Genomic DNA, 24,807 nt, shown 5'->3' with positions numbered 1-24,807 from the left:
AACACGGCAGAAGGTCCATCCAACCCACCTCATCCTCCGCCCAGGGAAAAACACTGCCAAGGGAACCGAGGCCACATCTGGGAGTGGAACTAAATCTGGAAGGAGACTCCAACCCCCGGGGAGCCCAGAGTGATGAACGGGACACCTGCCCGGCCATGCACTCTGATGGAGCATCTGAAGGCAACCAGCCACTCCTGCACAGGCCCTTCCAGAACCTTCTCTCACAATGCACGCCCACCTCCTGGTCTTTGCAGAGCCAGAGGCCAGTCATAGGGGCTGGATTCTCAGCTACCGCAGGAGATGGACTCAAAAAACTGCCAGGACAGGCTAAAGTCCACCCCTTATTCAACAACACAGGAAGCCTCAGATGTGAAAAGCAAATATGATGGTTGTCTGTGGCAACAGGATAAAGGAGGGATTAAAAACCCAATGGAGGAGGAGGTGAAGGCTCTGCGGGCTTGGAGTTCTGTTTGGAGCCTCAGTGACGAGCAGGAGGGTCGAGGTCCTTGGATTGAGCCCATCTGACGGCCTGACTGGAGGCCAGTGATGGATCTGGAAGTGCGGCTATCAGCTGATGTGTGGGGCTGGGCGGGGATGGGGGTGCTGCAGGGATGCAGGATGCAGTGAAGATACGGGATGTGGGATGTTATGGGATGCTGCTCTTGGGGAGAAATTTGAGTGAGAGACAAACAGGTGAAAGGAGAGGATTGTGGCCTGGGGAGAGGAGAGCAGCTGAGACGCGTTTTCCAAATTACATAAACTTGAAGACGCAGCTATCTAACAGACAGAAGCACTGATTAAAGCACAAAGGCATTTTCCCAAAGTCTCTGCCAGGCAGACCAGGCCCACGGACCCCCGTTAACTTGCCCTAGCGGGTCGTGGGGACCGACATGAGGGCTGGCAGCTCCCTGCATCTACTCGGTGCCAACTCTTGGGGGGAGATGGGCGAGAGGGCTGAAGCCATATACACCCAGGGGAACCCAGAGAGCTCATCCCCGTCCGCTCTGCGTTCTTCTGCGCCGTCCATGTGGCGTGACATTCAGGGAGGGCTGGTCAGGACTGTGGGGGCCCTGGTGCCGGGGCTGGTCCCACATCTCTATTCTCTGCGCCCCAAGCAGAAAGAACACAAGAGCTACAGTTTCTATTGATGTTGGAGCACGCCTTCTGCTTAAAAGGCCAGGTTAATGGACGCGTGCCAACCCTCCACCCGACAGTGAGCTCCCTGGGCATCTGCGATGCTCCGGCGAACAGCAGGAATGCCCGCCCGCCACGCCCAGGTGCCCACTCGACGGCAAGGCCTGAGCACCCCCCCACACCCAGGACTCTGATTCCCAGAGTGTGCAGCGACCCGAGGGGGCATTCCTGGAAGGAGGACCAGCGCTCGCCATCCAAAGCTCACAATTCAGTCCCACTGAGACGCAGAAAGAGCAGTCACTCCGGCCAAGAAGCATGTCCAGACCCCAGCTGGGGAGGGACCTCCACTTAGGAAGAGACCCCACCTGGGTAGGGACCCCACCTGGGGAGAGACCTCACCTGGGGGGGCAATCCCACCTGGGGAGGGACCCCACTTGGGGAGGGACCTCACCAGGGGAGGCAATCCCACCTGGGGAGGGACCCCACCCGGGGAGGGACCCCACCTGGGGAGGGACCCTCCTGGTGCAGAAGTGGCATAGCCACGCGTGCTCCTGAGAAGCCGCTGGCTGGCGCTGGGCGGCGGAACCTGCTCAGCAGCATCGAGAGCCCTCCGGGCAGGATTCCAGGCCAATCTCAGTCCCGCCTCCAGGACTCACCAAGGCAAAGGCCTTCTCATGGGAACAAGGGCCGCTCTGTCCCAAGAGCTCACACCCGTGGGATTTCTAGTCTCAGGCTCCAGGGCCTTTGTTTGTCTCGGACAAAGAAAGAGAAGAGAGGTGGTCTTCAGAAGGTTCTGGAAACAGCTATGCCCCTGGGAATGGAGTCCAGACCCTGAAAGGATCTTCCTTTGGGGAAGAATCTTCCTTTTGCAAAGCAGGTGTGTCTCCACCAGTAACTCCCGGTGGTTTGGCGATTTAGTCGCTCAACCGTGTCTGACTCTTTGTGACCCCATGGACTGTAGCCCACCAGGCACCTCCCACCAGGCTCCTCTGCCCAGGGAATTTTCCAGGCAAGAATACTGGAGTGGGTTGCCATTCCCTCCTCCAGGGGATCTTCCCGACCCAAGGATCGAACCTGAGTCTCTTGTGTCTCCCACATTGGCAGGCAGATGCTTTTCCACCAGCGCCACCGGGGAAGCCCCCTGTGGGTCCCCAAAGCCCATGGCCTGAGGACAGAACACCTTCTGGGCCCCATCAGCAGGCCTGGGGCAGCCTGGCCTGACATCTCACACACTCGCCAGGCTGCCCTCGGAGCCTCTCGGCAGGCAGGCTGGCAGACGGCCCCTCCCTACTGCAAGGAAAAGGGCCTCCCCGGGTGGATGGTGCTTTGACCAAGGAAAGCCGTGGAGGACACAGACATCTGTAAGTCCAGCCGCTCGGCTCACCGTGTACCTGCCAGGGGTCCCCAGGCTTGCAGCCCTGGAGTTCCGGCCCCAGGGACGCGGGCAGCCCACCTCGGGGAAATGGCAGAGAAGGGGGCACGTCACCCTAGGGGCTCCGTCCTCACCCCGCCCTCGGCCTTCCCGTTCAGCCTCGGGAATGGAGTCTGAAATCCAAGGGGAGTGCTTCCCCAGCCTCTGAATCCTCCAGCATCGATAAACAGTAACAGGATCTAGGGGCTCAGAGGGTTAAACCTGCAGCCTGAGGATCCATCCACGCTGGGGGGGGAGGAGGGTCACCAGGTCCCCACTCCAGCTCCCCGAGGGGATAAGCAGGCCTGCACCAGGGGCCGAGAAGGGGTGACGTCGGTCTGACGCAGTGACCCCAAACAATGAAAGCATCCAAAGTCAAAACAGCCTTGACCTACGGCAGAAACATCCCCCCTGGGTGAGCCAGGGAAACCGAACCCTCCAAGGGGAGAATCCCCCGATGTTCACTGGCGGGGACAAAAATCCAGGTATTCTGTGGGTTTTTGTTTTTTTTTGGCCGCATCCTGAGGCATGTGGGATCTTACTTCCCCGACCAGGGATCAAATCCTTGCCCCCTGCATTGGAAGTGTGGATTTTTAGCCACTGGACTACCAGGGAAGTGTCTAAAAATCCAGACATCATGCACTACTATCCTCAAATCTTGACAGATGTGAACTCAACGTCCGTCTCTCTTCCTTCCTCTGACTGAGCCGGGGTTGGGGGGACAAAGGAGCCCCCTGGGGCTGACTGTCCAGCAGAGACCCCTCCTGGCGGGGCTTCTGAGTGGGAGCGTCAGGCGTGTCCCTTCACAAGAAGTGGGCAGCTCCCTGCACCAGGAAACCGCAGAAAAGAGAGCCTGGACCTTCTAAAGAGACTCAGCACTCCCTACCCCCGGGCCGGTCTGTAAAAGGGCCAACAGAGAGACCCCCAAGTCTGACTCACCCTCGAGACCAGAACAAACAGAAATTCCAGTCACTGTCAAACCACAGGGACGGGTCAGGAGAAACAGTGCAGAAATAAGGAAGACGCTGCAGGAAAAAGAAACAGAAAAGGAAGCAGGACAGCATGTAAAAATCAGACACCTGGTTCACCTGCTATGGATGAAAATACACCCAACTAGAAGAAGAGAGAGCTCAGTACTTCGTGCCAGGGGAACAATAATAAGCCATGAAAGCTACTCCAAACAAACAACAACTCCAAAGAATAATTTCCAAAAACAGCAAGCGCAGGGCTACAAAAACCAACAGTGATCGGTGATCAATCCGAAGTCAGAATGGATGCACCTGAAAATACTGTAAAGAAAGGACAAACAGGGAAAACGACAGGTGATCAAAGGAATGAGAGAAAAGATGACAGAACAAGCGGAGGAAAAGCCGACACTAAAAGTGACTGTATTCCCACGATAGAGAACAGTATGGAGGTGCCTGAAAAAACCAAGAACAGAACTGCCCTGTGATCCCACAATCCCGCTGCTGGGCATGCATCTGGAGAAAACCGTAATTCAAAAAGACACATGCATCTCAGTGTACACTGCAGTGCCATTTACAATAGCCAGGACCTGGAAACGACCGAAATGCCCATCGACAGACGTGTATAAAGAAGACGTGGCACATACAATGGATTATTACTCAGCCATAAAAAAGATGAAATAACGCCATTGCAGCAACGTGGATGCACCTACAGATGATCATCCTAAGTGAACTGAGTCAGACGAAGACCACACGACATCACTTACCTGTGGAATCTAAAAAAAGAGTCATACACAAAGCAGAAATAAACTCACAGACACAGAAAATAAACTTACAGTTACCAAAGGGAAAGATGGGCGAGGGATAAATTAAGAGTTTGGGACTAACATATACACGCATATAAAATAACCAACAAGGACCTACAGGATAGCACAGGGAACTATACTCAATTCTGTAATAACCTTTAAGGGCAGAGAATCTGAAAGAGAATAGATATTTACGCATATTGATACGTGTATGTGTGTACCTGAATCACTCTGCTATATACCTGAAGCTAACACAACATTGCAAATCAACTGTATTTCAGTAAAAAGGGGAAACTGTGTCATTGAGACAGAGAACAGCTCCCAGAGAGGGGAAGGCGAAAAAGGAAAAATCTGGGAAACAGATTTCTTCAGGAAAAACAGAATGGCCAGCGCCAAACACTTCCTAGGTGCTTAGTCAACTCAGTCCTGTCCAACTCTTTGTGACCCCAGGGACTGTAGCCCGCCAGGCTCCTCTGTCCATGGGATTCTCCAGGCAAGAATATTGGAGTGGGTTGCCATGCCCTCCTCCAGAGGATCTTCCCCACCCAGGGATCGAACCCAGGTCTCCGCACTGCAGACAGATGCTTTACCATCTGAGCCACCTGGGTTAGTAACTGAAGTCAATTCTTTAGGAATCCAGTAAAGAAAAAAAAATCAAGTCCTGGACAAGATACATCGAGCACAAGTTCAGGGCAAGCAGACCACCAAACAACATCCCTGCAGGTCTGGGGCGACATGGGGCAGGAACTGTGGCTCAAAGGTTACACAGGAAAACCACATACAAGCTGACATGTTCACGTACACAGTTCTTCTTTGCGGATTCTGTATTTGGGAATTTGCCTACTTGCTAAAACTTACTGGTAACCCCAAATCAATACAAGCAGCACCGCTGTGACCACTCGCAGACAGAGCAGACATGCTGGTCCCCAGCCGGGTCTGAGCAGAGGACCAGCTAGCTCCCTTCTGTGTCCGCCGTGATCTTATAAACAAGTGTCTTTATCCGGGTCTATTTGGGGCCCTGTTTTGCATTTCGGTGCTTTTCGTTGGCGATTCTGAGGTTTGAAATGGCCCTAGGCAGAGCTGAAGCGGGGTCTGGTGTCCACGGATGAGAAGGCAGGGCCGAGCCTCGGGGAAAAGTCACGTGTCAGGCGAGCTGCCTCCAGTGTGAGTCACAGGCTGCTGGCCCTGAGCACGGCGCTAATCCTGAGTGCACCGCGTGTGTTAAATAACACTCCTGACACGGAAACGCACATGCAACAAGGTTGTACACTGCTCCACGGATGAGGCTGCAGCCAGAGGCACTCGGGACCCTCACCCACTGCATCCCCCACGGGCGATGGACCTCAACGGGCATCACGACCACCTGCGGTGAGACCAGCGGGCCGGTCACAGGGGAAGCACTGCCCTCAGGACCTCCTCTTGAGAAAACCCTGGACGGCCAGCTCCATCCACCTAAGAGGTGGGACGGAATACAGAGCAGTGACAAGAGAAGGCCGCCGTGCGCCCGGCAACGAGCAGTGACCCTAGGAGAGGGACTGAGACCTCAGGGCTCTGAAGGCTGCAGCAGGACAGGCGTCTCGTGGGGTGGATAGCGACCCTGGGCAGGGAGCCCTACACCAGCAAGAATCGGTGGGTGGGGAGGAGAGGCCTCATGTGTACACGTGTGTGTGAATGTGAGTGTGTGTGTGTGCACGTGCAAAACAGCTGCTGGTTCTCCACACACTGACCTTTTCCTTCCCAGTCTCAGAGCTCAACTATGTTCCGCAGCCTCCTCTGCGGCCAGGTACATGGGTCAAATGCATGGGTCAGGTGTGTGCAGTCAGAAGCATGTGGTCAGCTGCAGGTCAAGTGCATGGGTCAAGCGCATGGGTCAGGTGTGTGCAGTCAGAAGCAGCCTCCAGAGGACAAGGGAAGGTGGGAGGAGACATGTGGTCCAGGAGTTTCCTCTTTCCCTCCCTCTGAGCAGATATAGGAGACCCAAGAAGGACTCCAGAGTCCGGGAAGCCTGCGTCCCTGAATGGCTGCGTGGATGCGAACCACCCCCTCCTCATCCCTGCCATTCCCCAGGGGACTGAGAAATAAAAAATCTATGTGTCATGTGCCTGAGGTTTGGAGGGCTGTTTATTACAGCAATTAGTTTAATCCACCCCCAATATACAGGGAGAGAACACTAAGTTCCTTACAGCAAAAAAAAAAAAAAAAAAAGGAGGAAAGAAAACTGTAATCAAAAGCGAAAACCAATAAAGAGATCAGCCTTCCAGTGTTTTTTGCAATCATTTCTTTTAACTTGATAGATTCATTTGAAAACAGTCTCTCTTGTGGCAAAAAAAAAAAAAATTACTAAAGTTCAGCTTTTCCTTCATTGAGTTTTTCTCCTTTTACTTTCAAATTAAGTCACCTTAATGAGGCTGATAATATTAACAGCGTGTACTTTGAGTCTGTGCTTACCCAGGTCACCCATCACCTGCAACCCTTTGGAGAGACACGTCTGAAATGTTCGTGAAACATCAGCGACAACCGCTCCGGGAGCTGGTGTCTGTGCTTTTTTATACGACCTGAGGCTTTTATAATAATCACGTAACTTTCATGAGAGATGTCAGATGACACGGACGGAAGAATGAACGCTGGGCCTGGCCTGCTGCCAGGTTGGTCCTAGGGCTCAGGTCCTCCCGCGCTCTCCCTGGAAGGTGGGGTCGTGAGAGCTCGCCCTGAGATGACCCCAGGGCGCAGGGCCCCTCCCCAGGAGCGGGGATTTCCTGGGAGACATGAGGCGCAGGAGACGGCTTGGGTCAGAGCCCAAGGGCCGCACCGGCGCCACTCGGCCAGGAGGTGGCGCTGCGGGCCTCCCCAGTCCCTCTGATCCCAGCCGGGCCCCTTCCCAGCAGGGCCTTCAGCCACACAGGCTGGAGCCTCCCAGAGACGTCTACACCCGCCCCAGCCCAGTCTACACCCCCCAGCCCCACCTCTCCACCTCCTCTCTAAACTCCAACATGAGGGGTCCTCTAGGGCACGCAAGCCCCACGGAGACCTAAGGAGCAGAGACGACGAGAAATGAGACGCCCCAGCGGGGAGCCTTCAACGGGCACAGGCTGAGACCCCGGTCACCTGATCCCAAGAGACAAGAATCCCACGGGGAGGGGCCCCCTCGGCCGACCGTGGGTCTGGGCGCCGCCTGCCAGCCTCCGGAAGGCCCCTCCTGGGGTCACCGAGCCTTCCCAGCCTCCCCGAGGGCCCGGACGCCGCATCCGCTAGCCAGACCTTGGACGTGACTCCACGGGGGACTCAGGTCCAGCCCCGCCCAGCCCGAAAGGCCCCCCCACCAGGCCTGGTGCAGCCCCCGCCCACCAGGCTCCACCCACCCAGCTTCAGCGTGCCGCCCTGCCACCTGTCCTGTGCCCACCCCAGAGGGAGCCCCTCCTGCGTTCTCCAAGGCCCCGGAAACTGCACCACGGCCAGGGAGACCCCTCTCCAGCACCCGCTGTGGCCACAGGGACCTCACGCAAATTCACCACAGGACTGTCTCCCTCGTGTGCCTCAGACAGCACGGGGCTCGGACCTCGAGGGACGACTCAGGGGCTGCCGGCGGGCAGGGCGGGCAGGGCACCCCGGGCAGAGCTTGCAGACTCCAGGAAGGGAGCCCCATGCCAGGGGAGGCAGCGGGGCCTGCCCGGGGCGGGCAGCCCGTTTACTAAGGCACCCACTGTGCTTGCTGCCGCTGCAGGCCTGGTCTCTGTGCTGAGGCTTGGGCTCCATCCCTGCACACAGTAGGTGCAGCGGGCAGGGAGGAGGGAGGGGGAGGAGGGCTCAGCAGGAGCGGGCGGGCGGCGCGCTCGTGGGGAGGGGGCAGGAGCAGCTCGGGCCTCCGGGGCTGGTGGGGCAGGGGGCGAGCAGAGGCCCCTGGAGTCCAGGTCACGCCTGCCATGGGCCGGAAGCCAGGCGGCGGGCGGACGGGCTCACCGTTTGCTGCAGATCCTCGATGACAATGCGCAGCACCAGCGTGTGGGCCTGGCCCTCCTCTGCCCTGGCGCCGCCCGGCTTCTGGGCTGTGGCCCGGATGGTGTCGTAGATGGTCTCCTCCTTGGAACTGTCTGAGTTCGACTCCTCCGAGGAGTCTGAGTAGCTCCGGGCCATCTCGTCCTCGCTGGACGTGGGGCTGCGTGGCATGGCTGCGCGTGTCTGCTCGGAGAAGGGAGAAGGGAGACAGATATCAGGGGAGGTTCGAGGGAGAAGCCGGGGGCGTGGCAGAGACCGGTGTCCAGGGGCGTGACCGCAGGCTGGGCGACCTGCGTGGGTAACACACACACACACACACCTCCACACACCCCAGCTCCTCCCGGAGCCCGAGCCAGGCAGGACCTGTGGGGGCCCCGAGAGCCCTGCCCCGGTGCTTGGAAACCAGTGCTTAAGAGGAGCCTGGACTCGCTGCGGCTGCGGCCACAGCTTACGGGCACGGACCAGGGGGGCAGCAGGGCAGTCTGAAACGTTCGGGAGTAAGAGGAACAGCTCTCTGTTTTTCTTGGAGGAGCAGCAGGCAGAGAGATGCGGGCTTTGGGTCAGAAGGGTACCGAGCGCCTGCTATAATAACCCCCTCTGCTTCAAACACAGCAATGATAGGTACTGTGTAAAAATAGACCCAGCACACAGGGCCAGGCTCAGAAATGAGAGAATCTCCAGGCCCAGGAGCACAGCGGAACCCAAAGACTGATGGGGACAGGCGGATGGGGGAGGGCTGGGGGTCCCCAAGAGCCCGCGGAGGCTGGGAGGGCAGCTTCCTCACCATCAAGTGCAATAAAAGCCCCCCGGCAAGGACCCAGGTGAGGGGGCCGACTGCCGCCTCGTTCCACGGGCGTTAGCAGGACAGAACTGGGAGGGCAGGCTGCCCACGGGACACCCCCAGGTCTGTGGGCAGGGGTCAGAAAGCTCAGGCTAAAACCTGCCCAGGGACACCCCCAGCTCTGTAGGCAGCGGTCAGAAAGGTCAGGCTAAAACCTGAGATGACCAGGGGTCCTGGGGCGGGGGGGTGGTGCATGCCAAACCAGCAACTGCACTTCTGTGTGACCTCTGTAAAGGACGTCAAAGGTCAAGTTCATGTGAACAAGAAAGATGTCCCAGGCTGCTCCCTGCAAAACGGGGTGCCCTGGTTAACCCAGCTCACACGCCACCCTAACCATTCAGGGTCTGCCTGACCAAGGTGTGGTCTCTACTTCCCACGGACAGCACAGCTGAGGGCAGCGTGGACCCCAACGACCCCCGCAGGGCCCCAAAGGGAGCCCTGAGAAAGGACCGTTCAGACACGGCGTCCTTGCGCACAAAGGCTGGAGAGATGCAGGCTCGCCTGGAGCCTGAAGTGCTCACGACGAGACTGACAGGGCAGAGGCACCCACAGCGACAGGAACGCCAAAGTGGGGGGCGGGGGGGCAGAAGGGGGTCACAGCGCCTGGGACGTCACTTGTAACTTTGGTTTCCTCGAAACAGTTCCAGGTGACGAGACAGAAAGCCAGACTTCGACAAACCTGGGACACAGAGGCTTGTGACGCTATTCTCTGGGCATCTCTTTGTGCGGGAAATATTTCACAGTAGAAATGGGGGGGTGGGGGGGGAGAAAAGCAAGGGGGAGGGGAAGGGAGGAAGATGATCACCTGGCCGACTGCCCCAGGGGCTGGGGAGCATGGACCCTGGAAGCCATTCATTTTGGGGTGACGAGCCTCAGAAAAGTCCCAGGCAGGACACAGCTCAGCCAGTGCCAATTCGGTGTCCAGTCTGAGAAGGCTGACGCCCACCATTTACCTCCAGAGTTCATTTAAGGTCATCGGACACCCGTGGAAGTGTTTCTCTGCTGGGCCACCAGGTCCCGGGACATTCCCAGCCCCTGATCAGACACGCAAAGCCCAGCAAAGTGCAGACGCCACCCCAGAAAATGCACCCCCCCCACATCCAGGGAAAGGCAAGACCACGACTGGGTCGGGGGCTCCCCTACCGCCAAGAGCACCTGGACCGTCCTCGGACACGGGGTCCATAAATGCAGCTCTGCCCAACCTGCAGAGGGGCTGAATAAGTCCTAACCCGGAGGTTTCTCATGAAAAACCCTGATATCCGCCTCATCCTGACCACCAGCAAAATCTGGCCTGGTTGAGGTCGGCCATGCAGCACCTGGGGCTGGAGCAAGCTGCTGCGACTCCCTGGCCAGCCTGCCCTCCTCCCCTGGTCTTCCCAGAACCAAGCGACTCGCATGGTCAGAGCTCCTGCCTGCCGAGCTCTCGCCCTGGCCCGCGGGCCTCAAGTCTGAGCAGCTGGGAACGGATCCACCCAACACCCCAGCCTGGCCTCGTCCTCGGTCTTCCGCCTGCACACCTCCCCAGAGGGTCCTGGTCAAACATCTCAGCCAGCAGATCACCCGGGTCACCCAGGAAGGGTCTCGTTTCCTAAAGGAAAGTTTCCAAGCTACTCACACATTCATGTCTGACCCCACAGGCTCCTCCGTCCAGGGGATTCTCCAGGCAAGAACACTGGGGTGGGCTGCCATTCCCTTCTCCAGAGGACCTTCCCGACCCAGGGTCAAACCCGGGTCTCCTGCATTGGAGAAACCAGGGAAGCCTACAATTTCCAAAGTACATCCCATCCTCCACTAAAACTTCAGAGCACCCGGGACTCCTGAATTCACTGACAAACGCCTCTGTCATTTGAGCTTCATGTTTTTCCAACCGTACAAGAGCACAAACTGGAGAGTGCGGGGAGGGCCTGAGGCCGAGGACAGGGTCTGGCCACCCCGGGTTCGACCTCAGGAAGGTCCCAGCCAGTCTGGCTGCAACTTCCACCAACACGTTCACTCCTGCCTTCGCTCATTCACCACTTACACATGAAAAAAATAAGTGCCTGGCATAATTATATGTCACATATATACTATATAATGTAGAACACAGTTACAATTATAATTGTAATATGGAAATAATTGTATGTTATTATAATATATTGTGATGATTATATACACACAATTATCATAATATAATATAAATATAAATTATGTACATTGTTGTTTGTGCTGTTTCAGTTGCTCAGTTGTGTCTGAATCTTTGCGACCCCATGGACTGTAGCCCATCAGGCTCCTCTGTCCATGGGATTTCTCAGGCAAGAATACTGGAGTGGCTTGCCATTTTCTTCTCCAGGGATCTTCCCAACCCAAGGATGGAACCTGGGTCTCCTATGTTGCAAGCAGATTCTTTACCATCTGAGCCACTAGGGAAGTACCATTATATAGTTGCATATATATATATAATCATTTCCAACAAGGTTTCCAGGTTTTAATATTCTCTAGAAAAGGTCAACTCCATGGTGGTCCAGTTGTTAGCACTCTGCACTTTCACTGCCGTGGGTTAGAGAGTTGGACCATAAAGAAGGCTGAGCGTCCAAAAAGTGATGCTTTTGAACTGTGGTGCTAGAAAAGACTCTTGAGAGTCCCTTGGACAGCAAGGAGATCAAACCAGTCAATCTTAAAGGAAATGAACTCTGAATACTCATTGGAAGGACTGATGCTGAGGCTCCAATCCTCTGGCCACCTGATGTGAAGAGCCAACTCACTGGAAAACACCCTGATGCTGGAAAGATTGAAGGCAGAAGCGGAAGAGGGTGGCAGAGATAAGATGGTTAGATAGCATCACCAATTCAATGGGCATGAACCTGGCACACTCCAAGAGATGGTGAGGGACAGGGAAGCCTGGTGTGCTGCAGTCCACGGGGTCACGAAGAGTTGGACACAACTTGTCAAATGAACAGCAATCCTCTAGAACAGTGTTTCTTTGTCCTGGCTGCACAAGGAGGCCACCTGGGATCTTTTTCTAAAAAAACGATGGTGCCAGGAGGTCCGATTCAACTGGTCTAGGTGAGGCCCCAATATGGACATTGTCTTTACTTTTTTATGTTTATTTGCCTGCACCAGACGCTAGTTGAGGCATTTGAGATCTAGTTCCGTGACCAAGGATGGAATGCCGGCCCCCTGTATTGGGGCCACGTTAACCACTGGACCACCAGGAAGTCCCCCTGCTGGATGTGACCTTTAGATGCCCGGAGACTCTGAAGCTGGGAGAGACTGAAGTAAAAGGAGAAGGGGCGGTAGATGGTGAGATGGTCAGATGGCATCACTGACTCAGTGGATACGAATCTGAGCAAACTCCGGGAGAAGGAAATGGCAAACCCATTCCAGTGTCCTTGCCTGGAGAATTCCACGGACAGAGGAGCCTGGCAGGCTACAGTCCAAGGGTCGCAGAGTCAGACACGACCGAGCGACTAACGGTCAGCTGCTGTTGCCCAGGGCGTGGGAACAGCCCGCGGGTCCAGATCCAGAGGTGGTTCTGAGTCAGGTCAGACGATGGGCAAACACTGGGAATGTACAAACGCTGGCAACACCATGTTTCTCCAGGGTGACTCTGCAGCTGTGGCCCCCAGGCCGGTGACCCATTGTGGACACGCAGTCTGAACAGGAAAGCGTACCTGACCCCAGGGTCGTCCTTCCACAAGACCAAAGGTGGGGGTGGGGGTGGCTTAAGGATGTCTGTGTCACACAGAACTGACAACCGAGGGGAAGGCGCCCTGTGTCCCCCAGACCCCTGCCACCCACAGTCCTCACCTGGCCACAAGGAGCCACCGTTGCTACCACATCAGCTTAGGGGTGATGGTCAGACATGGACGTGTCTGCCACCGAAACCCACTGGACAGGTCTGAGGGGAAAAGGCAGACCCGCGCCCACTTCTTCCTAGGACGTCCTGGGAGCTCAGGCCAAAAGCCCCAGCAGGCTGATCCTGACCTTGAAAAGGAGCGTGTGTAACTCGATCAGCTGATCCATGGGAAAAGCAAACACCTGCGGAAACACTTAATCATTAACCGTGGTTGGGGCTGCGTGTGACAGGAGGGTACCTGGGGACTCTCGCATTTTGGATAAACAGCGGAGACGTTTTATCCTAAGTACTTCCTCAACACTGGGCAGGACATGGGGTGCAAGGTGCTTAGTCGTGTCCAACTCTTTGTAACCTGTTGGACTGTAGCCTGCCAGGCTCCTCGGTCCATGGGATTTTCAGCCAAGAAGACTGGAGTGGGTTGCCACTTCCTTCTCCAGGGTATCTTCCTGACCCAGGATCGAACCCACATCTCCTTCGTCTCCTGCATTGCAGGCGAATTCTTCACCTGCTGAGCCATCAGGCTGCTCGCACTGAAACACTAACAATCTGAAATTCGCACAGAAGTGGGTGTCCTGCATCTCATGGGGCAAAGCCATGGCGGCTGGAAGGGCTTCTCCAAACTGTTGGGGGCGGGGGACGCTCCCAGGAGAGGAAGCCAAGGACAACAACTCAGTCCGGAAACCAGTTTCCCCAGGAAAAGTCAGCGGCAGGACCCACAAGGGAAGGTTCCTCACCACCTGTGGGCAGACGTTTCGAGTGTAACTCACCTCTCGGGGAAAATACCAAACTATACAAATACAAGTCGATAAAGTTCAACATCTCTCAGAATGTGTTTGCTTCACTGGCCCTGCTGGGCACCTATTAATAAGCGCAAAGGAAAGTAACAGTGGGAAAAGCAATTTTAACAAAATCTCCACATTTTGCTGCCGAAATGTTCCAAGAAAGCACACAAGTGTTCCAAGAAAACATAAAATCTCAAACTGTCTCCTGAGTCCCCTAACACCTGTGAGGAACGGGCAGCTAAGTTTTCCTCCTGGTTCCTTCCTCAGACACAGAGAAAATATGAAAGCTGCCCTGGGACAGAAGACACACAGTAAAAACAGAATGACTTCACCAAGGTCAAAGCTGCAAGAATCACATGTATGAAGATAACCTATAAAAAGGCAAGGGTTCCATCAGCTCTGGTTTATTTTATATGTGTGTGTATACATACATGAGGCTTCCCTGCTGACTTCAGATGGTAAAGAATCTGCCTGATATGCAGAAAACCTGGGTTCACTACGTGGCTTGGGACAATCTCCTGTAGAAAGGAATGGCTACCCACTCCAGTAATCTTGCCTAGAGAACCCCATGGACAGAGAAGCCTGGTGGGCCACAGTTAATACACACACACACACACACACACACACACACATAAATGTGGTTTTTTTGAAAAAAAAAAAAAAAAAGTTTTTATTCAAGTGGAATCTCAGACACCTGACATATTTAACATACCGGAAGCAAGGTTTTGTGACTATTCATTTACTTTGTATATCCAAATATACTAAACCGGCTGATCCTCATAGCAGTGAGACCCTGCTGTCCCAGGGGCTGCTCTGGGGTTCTGTGCAGACTCCAGAACTCAGGTCAAGGTCATGGCCAAGGACTGGCAACAGCCTCCACCAGAATCGGTAGGTCTAGAACTAGATTCGGGAGGGGCCCAGGTTCCGCCACTCCCTCGGAAAGTCACTAACAGAGGACGGTGAGTTAACACAGGCTGACAGGGAGTGGGGGTGCAGGGCAGGTGGGCTTTGGGCAGCAGTGGGCCAGGTGGAGGCTGAAGGCGCCTGGGAAGGTGCGGGAAAAGCACGCCTGTGTCTCAGTACTCGTTTAATCTGCGCTGCTCTTCCCTTTGGGCTTCCCAGGCGGCAAAGAGCCGAGCGGCCAATGCAGGAGTCACAGGAGACGCTGGTTCAGTCCCTGGGGCGGGAAGATCCCCTGGGGAAGGAAATGGAAACCCACTCCAGTGTCCCTGGGGAAGGAAATGGAAACCCACTCCAGTGTTCTTGCCTGGGAAACCCCACGGACAGAGGAGCCTGGCGGGCTACAGTCCACGGGGTCGCAAAGAGTCGGACACGACTGAGCGCGCACACACACACTCTCCCCTGCACCCGCACGTCAGAGGCAGTGAGAAGCGGCGGGGAGGCCCTGCAGCACGGGTTGGGGTGTGGGGGGCGTGGGGGCGGCCCTAGAAGCTTCTGCCGCGCCAGCCCCCCAGTAACTGCGTCAGAATCTAGGAGGCGTGGTCTAGGGATCAGGCCACACCCCCGAGGGCGGGGAGACACCGGGATTCAGGCCACCGCCACCTCCTCCGACGACCCCTGCAGGACGCCGCGCCCCCAACGGCTCCAGCAGACGGACCGCAGCTGCCGCCCAGCTGGCGCCACGCGGCAGCCACGCCACCTGCGAGGGCAGCGTCCTCCACCACACCGCAGGCCGGGGGAGACTGCAGAGCCCGCCCACCAGCGAGGCATCAGCCCGCGTCCCCCCACCGCCAACTTCACGTGTTGGGGTCCTGACCCAGCACCCGAGAAGGAGGCTGTGTTTGGAGTTCGGGACTTTCAGAGGTGATCATAGTAAAATGAGGTCACTGGGCGGGGGGGCTGTCTGACATGCCTTTTTGTAGGGCTCACGGGGTTCTCACGGCAGGAAGACTGGAGGGGTTGGCCACTCCCTCCTCCCGCGAATGCTGGGAAAGGTGGAAGGCGAAAGGAGAAGGGGGCGGCAGAGGATGAGATGGTCGGATGGCATCACCGACTCAACGGACATGAACGTGAGCAAACTCCGGGAGACCGTGGAGGACAGGGAAGCCTGGCGTGCTGCAGTCCACGGGGTCGCAGAGAGTCAGACAGGCCTCAGTGACTGAACAACAGACAGTCCAATGTGACTGGTGTCCTCATCACACAAGGAAGTCAGGACACACACACACACACACACGGAGGGGCGACCCTGTGAGGACGCGGCCGGCCACACACACACACACACACACACACACACACACACACGGAGGGGCGACCCTGTGAGGACGCGGCCGGCCACACACACACACACACACACACACACGGAGGGGCGACCCTGTGAGGACGCGGCCAGCCACACACACACACACACACACACACACACACGCACACACAGGGAGGGGCGACCCTGTGGGGACGCGGCAGGCCACACACACACACACACACACACACACACACACACACACACGGAGGGGCGACCCTGTGAGGACGCAGCCGGCCACACACACACACACACACACACACACACACACACACGGAGGGGCGACCCTGTGAGGACGCGGCCGGCCACACACACACACACACACACACACACACACACACACACACATACACATACGGAGGGGCGACCCTGTGAGGACGCGGCCGGCCACACACACACACACACACACACACACACACACACACACACGGAGGGGCGACCCTGTGAGGATGCGGCCGGCCACACGCCCGGGAGGGAGGCCTCAGGAGGATCAGCCCTGCTCACACCCGGGTCCGGGATTCCAGCCTCCAGGACCGGAGACAGGGAGTGTGCAGTCTAAGCCCCCAGGCTGGGGGCCTTTGCTATGGCAACCACAAGAAATGCATATGGGGTGAGGCCCTCCGGATGTTCTTAACTACATGGATGAACTACATTTCTGAGGAGAATCCCCATCAAGACGGGCTTTCTTCTGAAACCACTGTCTAGATAAACTCCATGTCTGTCCCTTCCTGCATCTTCGGATGAACTCCAAGAAGGACAGTTGTCCTCTCTCCCCCATGAACTGCTGATGTCCTCGTCTGCCCTGGGTCTCTCTGCCTAGCTCCCCGAGCCCTTCCTTCACGCCTGGCTCACCAGACCACACTCACTCTCCTTCTCTCTCCCGGGAAGCCCCGCTGTCCACACCTCCCCGTTAACCTCTGATGCTTCTCAGCTAGTGCTCCGAAAACCACGCCATCACAGACACTCCAGTCCATCCCTGGCCAAAGAGCTTGGGAAACATAACTAGATGAAACAAACATGCACCAATCACTTTGAAAGTCAAAGTGCTAGCTGCTCAGTCGTGTCCGACTCTGTGAGACCCCACGGACTGTAGCCTGCCAGGCTCCTCCTCGCGAGAATACTGGAGTGGGTAGCCATTCCCTTCTCCAGGGGATCTTCCAGACCCAGGGATCAAACCCAGGTCTCCTGCATTGCAGACAGATTCTTTACTGTCTGAGCTACCAGAGAAGCCCAATCACTTTACTGCAGAACTTACCGGCGTGCTTTCTGTGGTCGTCTCTCAGAGTGGCTGATGCAATATATTCCCAAAACCACTTAACCCCTGAATCACCTGCTCCTGGAGAGGGCAAATGTCACCTCCCGCAGTAGGCATGTCACACGCCTGCAGGGCATGTCCCGCAGAGCCCAGCTCCCTGCCGAGCACAACCGCCCTGGACGCTTACTGGGTAAAGACAAGTACGGCTGGGAGCTGAAAACACTCCTCTACCCAAAGGAAAAGGGCTCCAGGGGTGTTACCGCTGCTCAATATCCTTCGGCCAAAATCCATCTCCCCAAATCAGAAAAAGAACTGACGAGCCAGGTGCTGAATTAAAATCTATCCGCTGAGGATCATTGACCGTAAGGAGGAGGATCACACGCCTTCCTGGCGTGTTCTATGTGGTTACTGGCGTGTTCTGTGTGGTAACTGGTGTGCAAGTTATCGAGAGGCATTCTAGGTGGGTTAATGGAAAGGTTGGGATTCGGAATGTTCACCAGATGGACCCATTTCCCTTCCACGCAGCAGAATTCCCTTAGGAGCCTGTGCTCCTTGGACCATAGGAGCGGGGTCCCCACGGCTTCCACCTCCACGGCTTCCACCTCCCCGCCTCCTGGAGAGAGCCAGCTGCGGAGTTTGGGCTGCAGGGGGGCTCCCTTCTGAGCTTCTGCTGTAAAGGTTGTTCAGTTGTGTCCAACTCTGCAACCCCACGGACTGCAGCACGCCAGGCTCCTCTGTCCTCCACTATCTCCTGGAGTCTGCGCAAATGCATGCCCATTGAGTCAGTGATGCCATCCAACCATCTCATCCTCTGTCACCCCCTTCTCCTTTAGCCTTCAATCTTTTCCAGCAGCAGGGTCTTTTTCAACGTAAAGAGGGCCACGCGATTCTAAAGAAGGCCTGTTTTTTTAACACAGGCCCACATTTTGGTTTTCTTCCAGCATAAACGAAGAGATTCTGACCAACCAGTGTGCCCCCCGCTTCTAACCTCATCACAAAAGACTTGGCTCACTCATCTAACACTTTTGCAGAAGCAAGAATCCATTCACGCTGAAGAAAAGGGGTCCCTGGGATATCAGAACATGAGGACTAACAGGTCAAGACCTCCTCTGCTGGGAGGCGGCCCCGCCCAGCGCCTCGCAAACCCAAGCTGTTGTTCGATAGGCCTTGTGTCCTGGGGGACCAGAGGCCTGGACTCTGACCGCCACGGGGCGGATGTCAGGGGGCTAGGAAAGGAAACCCCCTCAGTCAGGCCCCAAACATCTAGAAGATCACAGTGAAGGAGAATTTCCCCGACTGGAGCAGTGAATCTGCCCCAATCCTGCAGCAGCCATCAATATAACCAACACACAAGCCAACAGATACGTGGGTACACTGTTTCAGGGTTAAAAAGGTTGAGGGAGAGAATTATTTTTCAGATACTCGGCTTCTCTGTGTGGAAAAGCCATGAGCACTTGGAAATAAATTATTTAAACTAGTGAAAATGCTCAGCAAGTGCTAGATAAGAAATTAATTAATACACAAAGTTAACTAAGTTGCTACATTTGCAATAAATAATTTAAAGGCATTAAAAATTCTATCAGAGTCCCAACAATAGCCACAGACATATAAGAAAAAGTATCTAAAGCAACCTATGCTAGACCTTTATGGAGAAAATTAAAAGGACAGTATTCAGAACAACAAAATAAGAAAGACACAGGTCTTCATATGAAGACCAGATGGAGAGATCCACCATAATCATGGAAGATAGGGCTTAAGATTTTAAGGATAATAGTTTCTCCACAAAACACAGATTTAAGGTAACTTCCAACAGAAACCCTGGCAGGACTGTTCACAGAACTTATTCTGGTCGTAACGTTTGCCGAAAAGGAGAAAGAGCCGAAAATAACCAGGACAGGGACTTCCCTGGCGGTCCAGTGGTTAAGACTCCACCCTTCCAACGCAGGAGGCACAGGTTCAATCCCCGATCAGGGAACAAAGATCCCACATGCTTTGCAGCACAGTCAAAAAATAATTTAAAAAAAAAATACCAGGACTAACTTTGGAAACAAAGAGATGCCGAATCTTCCTAAACAGTTATAACACAAGATCAGGATGACTTTGCTACAGAGACAGATACAGATCAATGGGAAGAGCAGAGAACTTGGCACAGGCCTTGCAATCACGGGGATGCAATGTGTGTCCATGTGTTGGGAGGAAAAGAACCGATAAATGCATGATGCTGACATCGTGGGCTGTTCACTCGCAAAGTGTCAGAAACGGAGCCCACCTCCCCACACACGAGCCAACGCCGCACACGCTAAAGACCTAGGCATGAAAAAGCAAAACTACAAACGTCTGGAAGGAAAAAACACAAGATCTCCTCCTCGAGAGACGCGGGTTTGGTGCTGCTGTAACAAATGACCACAGGTTATTGGGATAAAACAACAGAAAGGCATTCTCTCACAGTTCTAGAGGCAGAAATCCCAAATGAGCCACACAGGGCTAATGCCAAGGTGTGGTCAGTGCAGGCTCCTCCTAGAGATTCAGGGAAGAATCTGTCTCCTCGCCCTTCGCAGATTCCGGGGCGCCCCCTACTCCCCTGCGCACAGTCTCTGCATTGCTGTCCCCTTGCCTTCTCCCTCCTATACCTGCCAAACCCTCTCTGCCTTCCTCTAACAAGGACCCCTGAGATGACAGTCAGCGCCAACCCAAATCGTCCAAAACATCCTCCCTACCCCAAGATCCTGGACTTCATCACATCCACAGAGCCCCCTCTGCTATTACATAAGTCCCCTACATTCAAACCTTCAGGGTGCAAACATCCAAAGATGCGACGTGAGGTCCATCAGCGGCGGGTGTGATCAAAGTGCAGCCCGCCCTCCGTCTCCTGTCTGACCATCCTTCAGCTCTGCCATCTCCCACCTCCTCTCCCTCCTTGAGTCAGTAACTCTTCTTCCCTGCTCACCCGATGCCAGCCCGTGTGCCGGCTGTTGTACTCTATGGCTGTACTTTTCAAGGTACTGTACTGCTAAGATTAAAACTGCTTTCCTTATTTTTTGTTTTTTAATGTATTATTTGTGTGAAAAGTATTATAAACCTATGACAGCACAGGACTACATACCGATTGTTTTGGTTGGGTATCAAGGCTAACTCTGCCGGAATGACAAACAAATTGGACTTAGAAATGTGTTCGCAGAACAAAAACTCATTGGTACGCAGGGGACTTACTATAAGGTCCCATTCGTGGGATCCAGAGATTACAGCCTGGTATCTTTGGGGGCCAAGACTCAGCTGACCAAAAACCTACACAGCATATTAAAAAGCAGAGATATCACTTTGCCAACACAGGTGTGTACAAAGTTACTGTTTTCCCAGTGGTCATAAACAGATGTGAAAGGCGGACCATAGAGAAAATCGAGCTCTGAAGAACTGAAGCTTTCTAATTGTGGTGCTGGAAAAGACTCGTGAGAGTCTCCTGGACAGTAAGGAGATCAATCCAGTCCATCCTAAAGAGAATTAACCCTGAATACTCACCAGAAGGACTGATGCTGAAGCTGAAGCCCTAATACTTTGGCCATCTGATGCGGAGCCAGCTCGTTAGAAGAGACCTTGATGCTGGGAAAGACTGAAGGTAGGAGCAGAGGACAACAGAGGATAAGATGGTTAGATGGCATCACCAACTCAAAGGGCATGAATCTGAGCAAATTCCGAGAGACTGTGGAGGACAGGGGAGCCTGACATGCTCCCTGGGTTCCCCAAGAGTTAGACAGAACTTAATGACTGAACAACCACAACAGAATTGTTACTATGTTTTTCTACTTTTTTATGTTTATGATGTTTATAATTAAAAATAAAGGCTTAAAAAAAATTTAAGGACTATAACATCTGCCTGTGATGGTCTTATCACCTCCTTCCTGGGGTACCAAGCACCCTCCTATTCACCAGGGAAGACGAAGGACAGAGGGCAGAATGCTACATACACATAATATATATTATTAAAATGTATTATGTAAGACATAGTAACATGTTTATATAAAATACATTACATATGCTGTTTTGTTTTTTTTTTTTAATTTATTTATTTGGCTTGTGTAGGGTCTTGCTTGCAGCACATGGGCTCTTTTGTTGCTCCTCATAGTACATGGACTTGCCCTGGGGCATGTAGGATCTTACTTCCCCAACCAAGGATTGAACCCACATCCTCTGCATTGCAAGGCAGATTCTTAACCACTGGGCCACCAGGGAAGTCCCCACATATGCTGTTTATACATAATATTATTAAATACTAACAGACATTCAAACACTGTGGAGGAGGAAATGGCAACCCACTCCAGTATTCTTGCCTGGAGAATCCCAGGGACAGAGGAGCCTGGTGGGCTACGGTCCATGGGGTCACAAGAGTCGGACATGTCTTAACAAATAAACCACCAACACCACCTTTCAAATACTATTATTTATTTCATCGCTAAGTCATGTCCAACTCTTTTGCAACCCCATGGAGTGTAGCTCGCCGGGCTCCTCCGTCCCTGAAATTCTCCAGGCAAGAATACTGGAGTGGGTTGCCATTTCCTTCTCCAGGGGAATCTTCCCAACTCAGGGATCAAACCTGGGTCTCCTGCATCGGCAGGCAGTTTCTTTACCACTGAGTCATCGCAGAAGCCCAGTAAAAACAAATATATTACGAAAATATTACTGACAGACAAAAACATATAAAATTTTCACCCACATATATTAAAACATATAGGATATTCTGGGGTGACATGTTCTTTTTCGCAGCATCCTGAGCTTGAGAAAGCCTGGGGCTGACAGCACACAGCGATCCGCCCTGGTCCTGCTCAGATAAGCAAGGTCCTCTTCAACTCCTGGGCCATTTCTGCCTCAGGCCAGCCTCCTGGGCAGTTTCTCTTGGGCCAAGGCCTGAAAGTCAGGACAAAGGTCTCTAGTCCTGTCTAGTTCCTCCGGTTCTGAAAGGCCTGTCGTATTTGGGATCAAACACAAAAGGCAACATCCAAACACGCCTCTGGGGCCTGCACGGCTGGTGGTCTACAGACACTGGGTGCCCTGCAGCCCCCAGGCTCCCGAGGCTGGGGTGGGTCCCCCTGGGGAGTTCTGGCCAGCTTCGAGGAGGGTGAGGGGCCTGGGGACCCGGCCGGGGCACCTCCCCCCTGGCTCCCCCTGCTGGAACCCCGTGGGAGTGCAGCCGCACCCTGGGGCTCCCCTGGGAGGCAACACCCACCCAGACAAAGCCCCCCCGAGGGCATGCGAGCTCTTAGAATCCAGCTCGTGGTGACGAGGGGGGCTCTGTGTGTGCCCCTTCGCCATTAACCAGCCTTCTCTTTGTGCGTGAGCCGCATCTGGCTTGGCTGACGGTGTTGGCGTGAATCAGACTCAACAGTCTGCCTCCAGCCTGGCCCACCTCCCAGCTGCCCACTCGGTCTGGACAAACCACAGCAGAGCCCCTGGACGGACGGCTGGCGGAAGGCAGCGCCAGCTCAACAGCAAGCTCTGGCTTTTGAAGGGCTGCCCGAGGTCTCCGCTAAACTATGGGTTGTGTGTGAGTCACTCAGTCGTGTCCGACTCTTTGCGACCCCATGGACTCCTCTGTCCGTGGATTCTCCAGGCAAGAACACTGGAGTGGGCTGCCATTATCCTGAGTCTCCTGTGTCTCCTGCATTGCAGGCAGATTCTTCACCATCTGAGCCACCAGGGAAGCCAGACGATGGGTTACCGGCAGCAAAGTCTGGGCAGTGAGTCTGGGAACTGGGCACATCAAACAAGGCTGCAGAGCTGAGACGTCCTGGGGAGACGAAGTGTCCCTGAGACCTGAAAACCCAGCTGAGTCTGTTACAGAAAGGCGTTCAGTTTTTCAGATCCAGCATGGGGGCTCCCAACAGCTTTCTGCACCAGGTATCAGGCGCTGCCCTGGGGGCGGGGGGCAGGATACTCTGTCCAGGCGCCAAGTCCCTGACCCTGCAGGAAGCTTTGTGGTCACTTGCTGGGGGACGGCCCTGGCTGCACCCTGGGTGGGGCTGCAGCTAGCCCAGTCCTGCGATCCCCCGTAATGACAGTGTTTAAGCTGAGGATGGGTTTTGTTTAATTCCTATCATCCCAGGCTGAGGGAACCTGCAACCATGGTTTCCAATTTTTTCTTCTTGTTTTCCCAGGAAAGGATCTTAAAGAAACACCTTCCCCTCCAGGGGTCTAAAGTCACCAAGCCACACTCCCAGTGTGAGTTGGTCCTGCACGCTCTCTGGGGATGCCCCCCTAAGTGGACACATCTGTCCAACAGCCCAAGGGCCTTCCATGCCCCCTACAGCCAGAAGAATGAGGTCCAAACACCAAGCCCAGAAGATGGGTCTGACTCACCTCAGCATAGCCTGGGGGAACCCCACAGAGAGATCACCCAGCCGACAGAGCTCCTCCTTGGAACCCCTGCACTCAGCCTGTCCCAGGAGTTCCCAGCCTCACTGAGATGCAGGAACAGAAGGCTGTCCTGGGATGCTGGGCTGTCCTGGGATGCTGGAGTCACTCATATTCAGGTGCCCCCAGGAGGTACACATGCCCGACCAGGGTTGAGAATCTAATGCATTTCTTAGGATGTCATCCAGCTTTTTCCCTGGAGCAGAGACCCCTCGTCATGAGCAGCCTCCCTGCAATACTGTCCTCTGGCTGACCCAACAATCCACCCTTCCTAGTCCTCAGGACCCAGGCCAGGTCACGGAGCATCTCGGTGACCCCTGGTGGAAAGCCATGTTCAGGGAGCATCTTGGTGACCCCTGGTGGGAAACAACCTTCCCTTCGTCCTCTGCTGACCTCCACGGGAGGACTGCTCTTCCACACGCTCCAGTGCTGCAGAGACGGATGGACTGACGGACAGGACGTCTGAGCTTGCAGAGAACGTGAGCAGGGGAAGTGCTTGGGTACGAGACAGGTCCACAAGCCACGTCTCTGCAGACGGCGGGGAGGCGGTGGGAGCACGGGGAGGCAGCACGCACAGTGCTCCTGGGCACGGCTCTTTCTTCCTTTCCCATCCCCGCCCTACAGGGACGCGACAGTCACAACAGTGCGGGGGGCCTCCAGGGCACACCTGACAACATTGAAGAATCCGTGTGCGCCCGAAATGTGTATCTACTTAAGTCTAGACACAACACAGGCTTCCCATGCGGCAGCGGTGGTAAGCAGCCACCTGCCAATGCAGGAGACACAAGAGACCGGGTTCGATCCCTGGGTGGGGAGGATCCCCTGGAGAAGGGAATGGCACCCCACCCCAGTACTCTCGCCTGGGAAATCCCATGGACGGAGGAGCCTGGGCGGCTACAGTCCGTGCGGTCAGAGTCAAACACAACTGAGCTTGCACACGCGTGCGAGGAACTAGATCTCACATGCTGCAACTAAAAGACACGACATCTGAGTGGCAGAACTGAGACTCATTTTAGGTTCATAAAAAGATTCGACGACATTAAATTTTCAGAAATCTGAGTTTAAATACGTCCGGTTAAAGTACTGTGATTTGAAATTACCATGGTCATTAACTTTAATATGTATT

The 24,807-nt window shown here is 54.7% G+C and overlaps 1 protein-coding gene across 2 annotated transcripts in view; it reads right to left on the bottom strand.

Moving 5' to 3' along the window:
- Window positions 1–24,807, bottom strand: part of SHANK2 (SH3 and multiple ankyrin repeat domains 2) — a 554,292-nt gene that overhangs the window by 456,702 nt on the left and 72,783 nt on the right. For both annotated transcript variants that reach the window (XM_043924118.1, XM_043924122.1), the window contains one exon: window positions 8,274–8,492. In XM_043924118.1, the coding sequence (XP_043780053.1) occupies window positions 8,274–8,480 (207 nt within the window). In that variant the 5' untranslated portion in view covers window positions 8,481–8,492. The remainder of the gene's footprint in view (window positions 1–8,273; window positions 8,493–24,807) is intronic.

The sequence above is a fragment of the Cervus elaphus genome, chromosome 2 (assembly GCF_910594005.1).
Source record: "Cervus elaphus chromosome 2, mCerEla1.1, whole genome shotgun sequence".
Lineage (NCBI taxonomy): Eukaryota > Metazoa > Chordata > Mammalia > Artiodactyla > Cervidae > Cervus > Cervus elaphus.
This window is presented reverse-complemented; position numbering and strand designations above follow the sequence as displayed.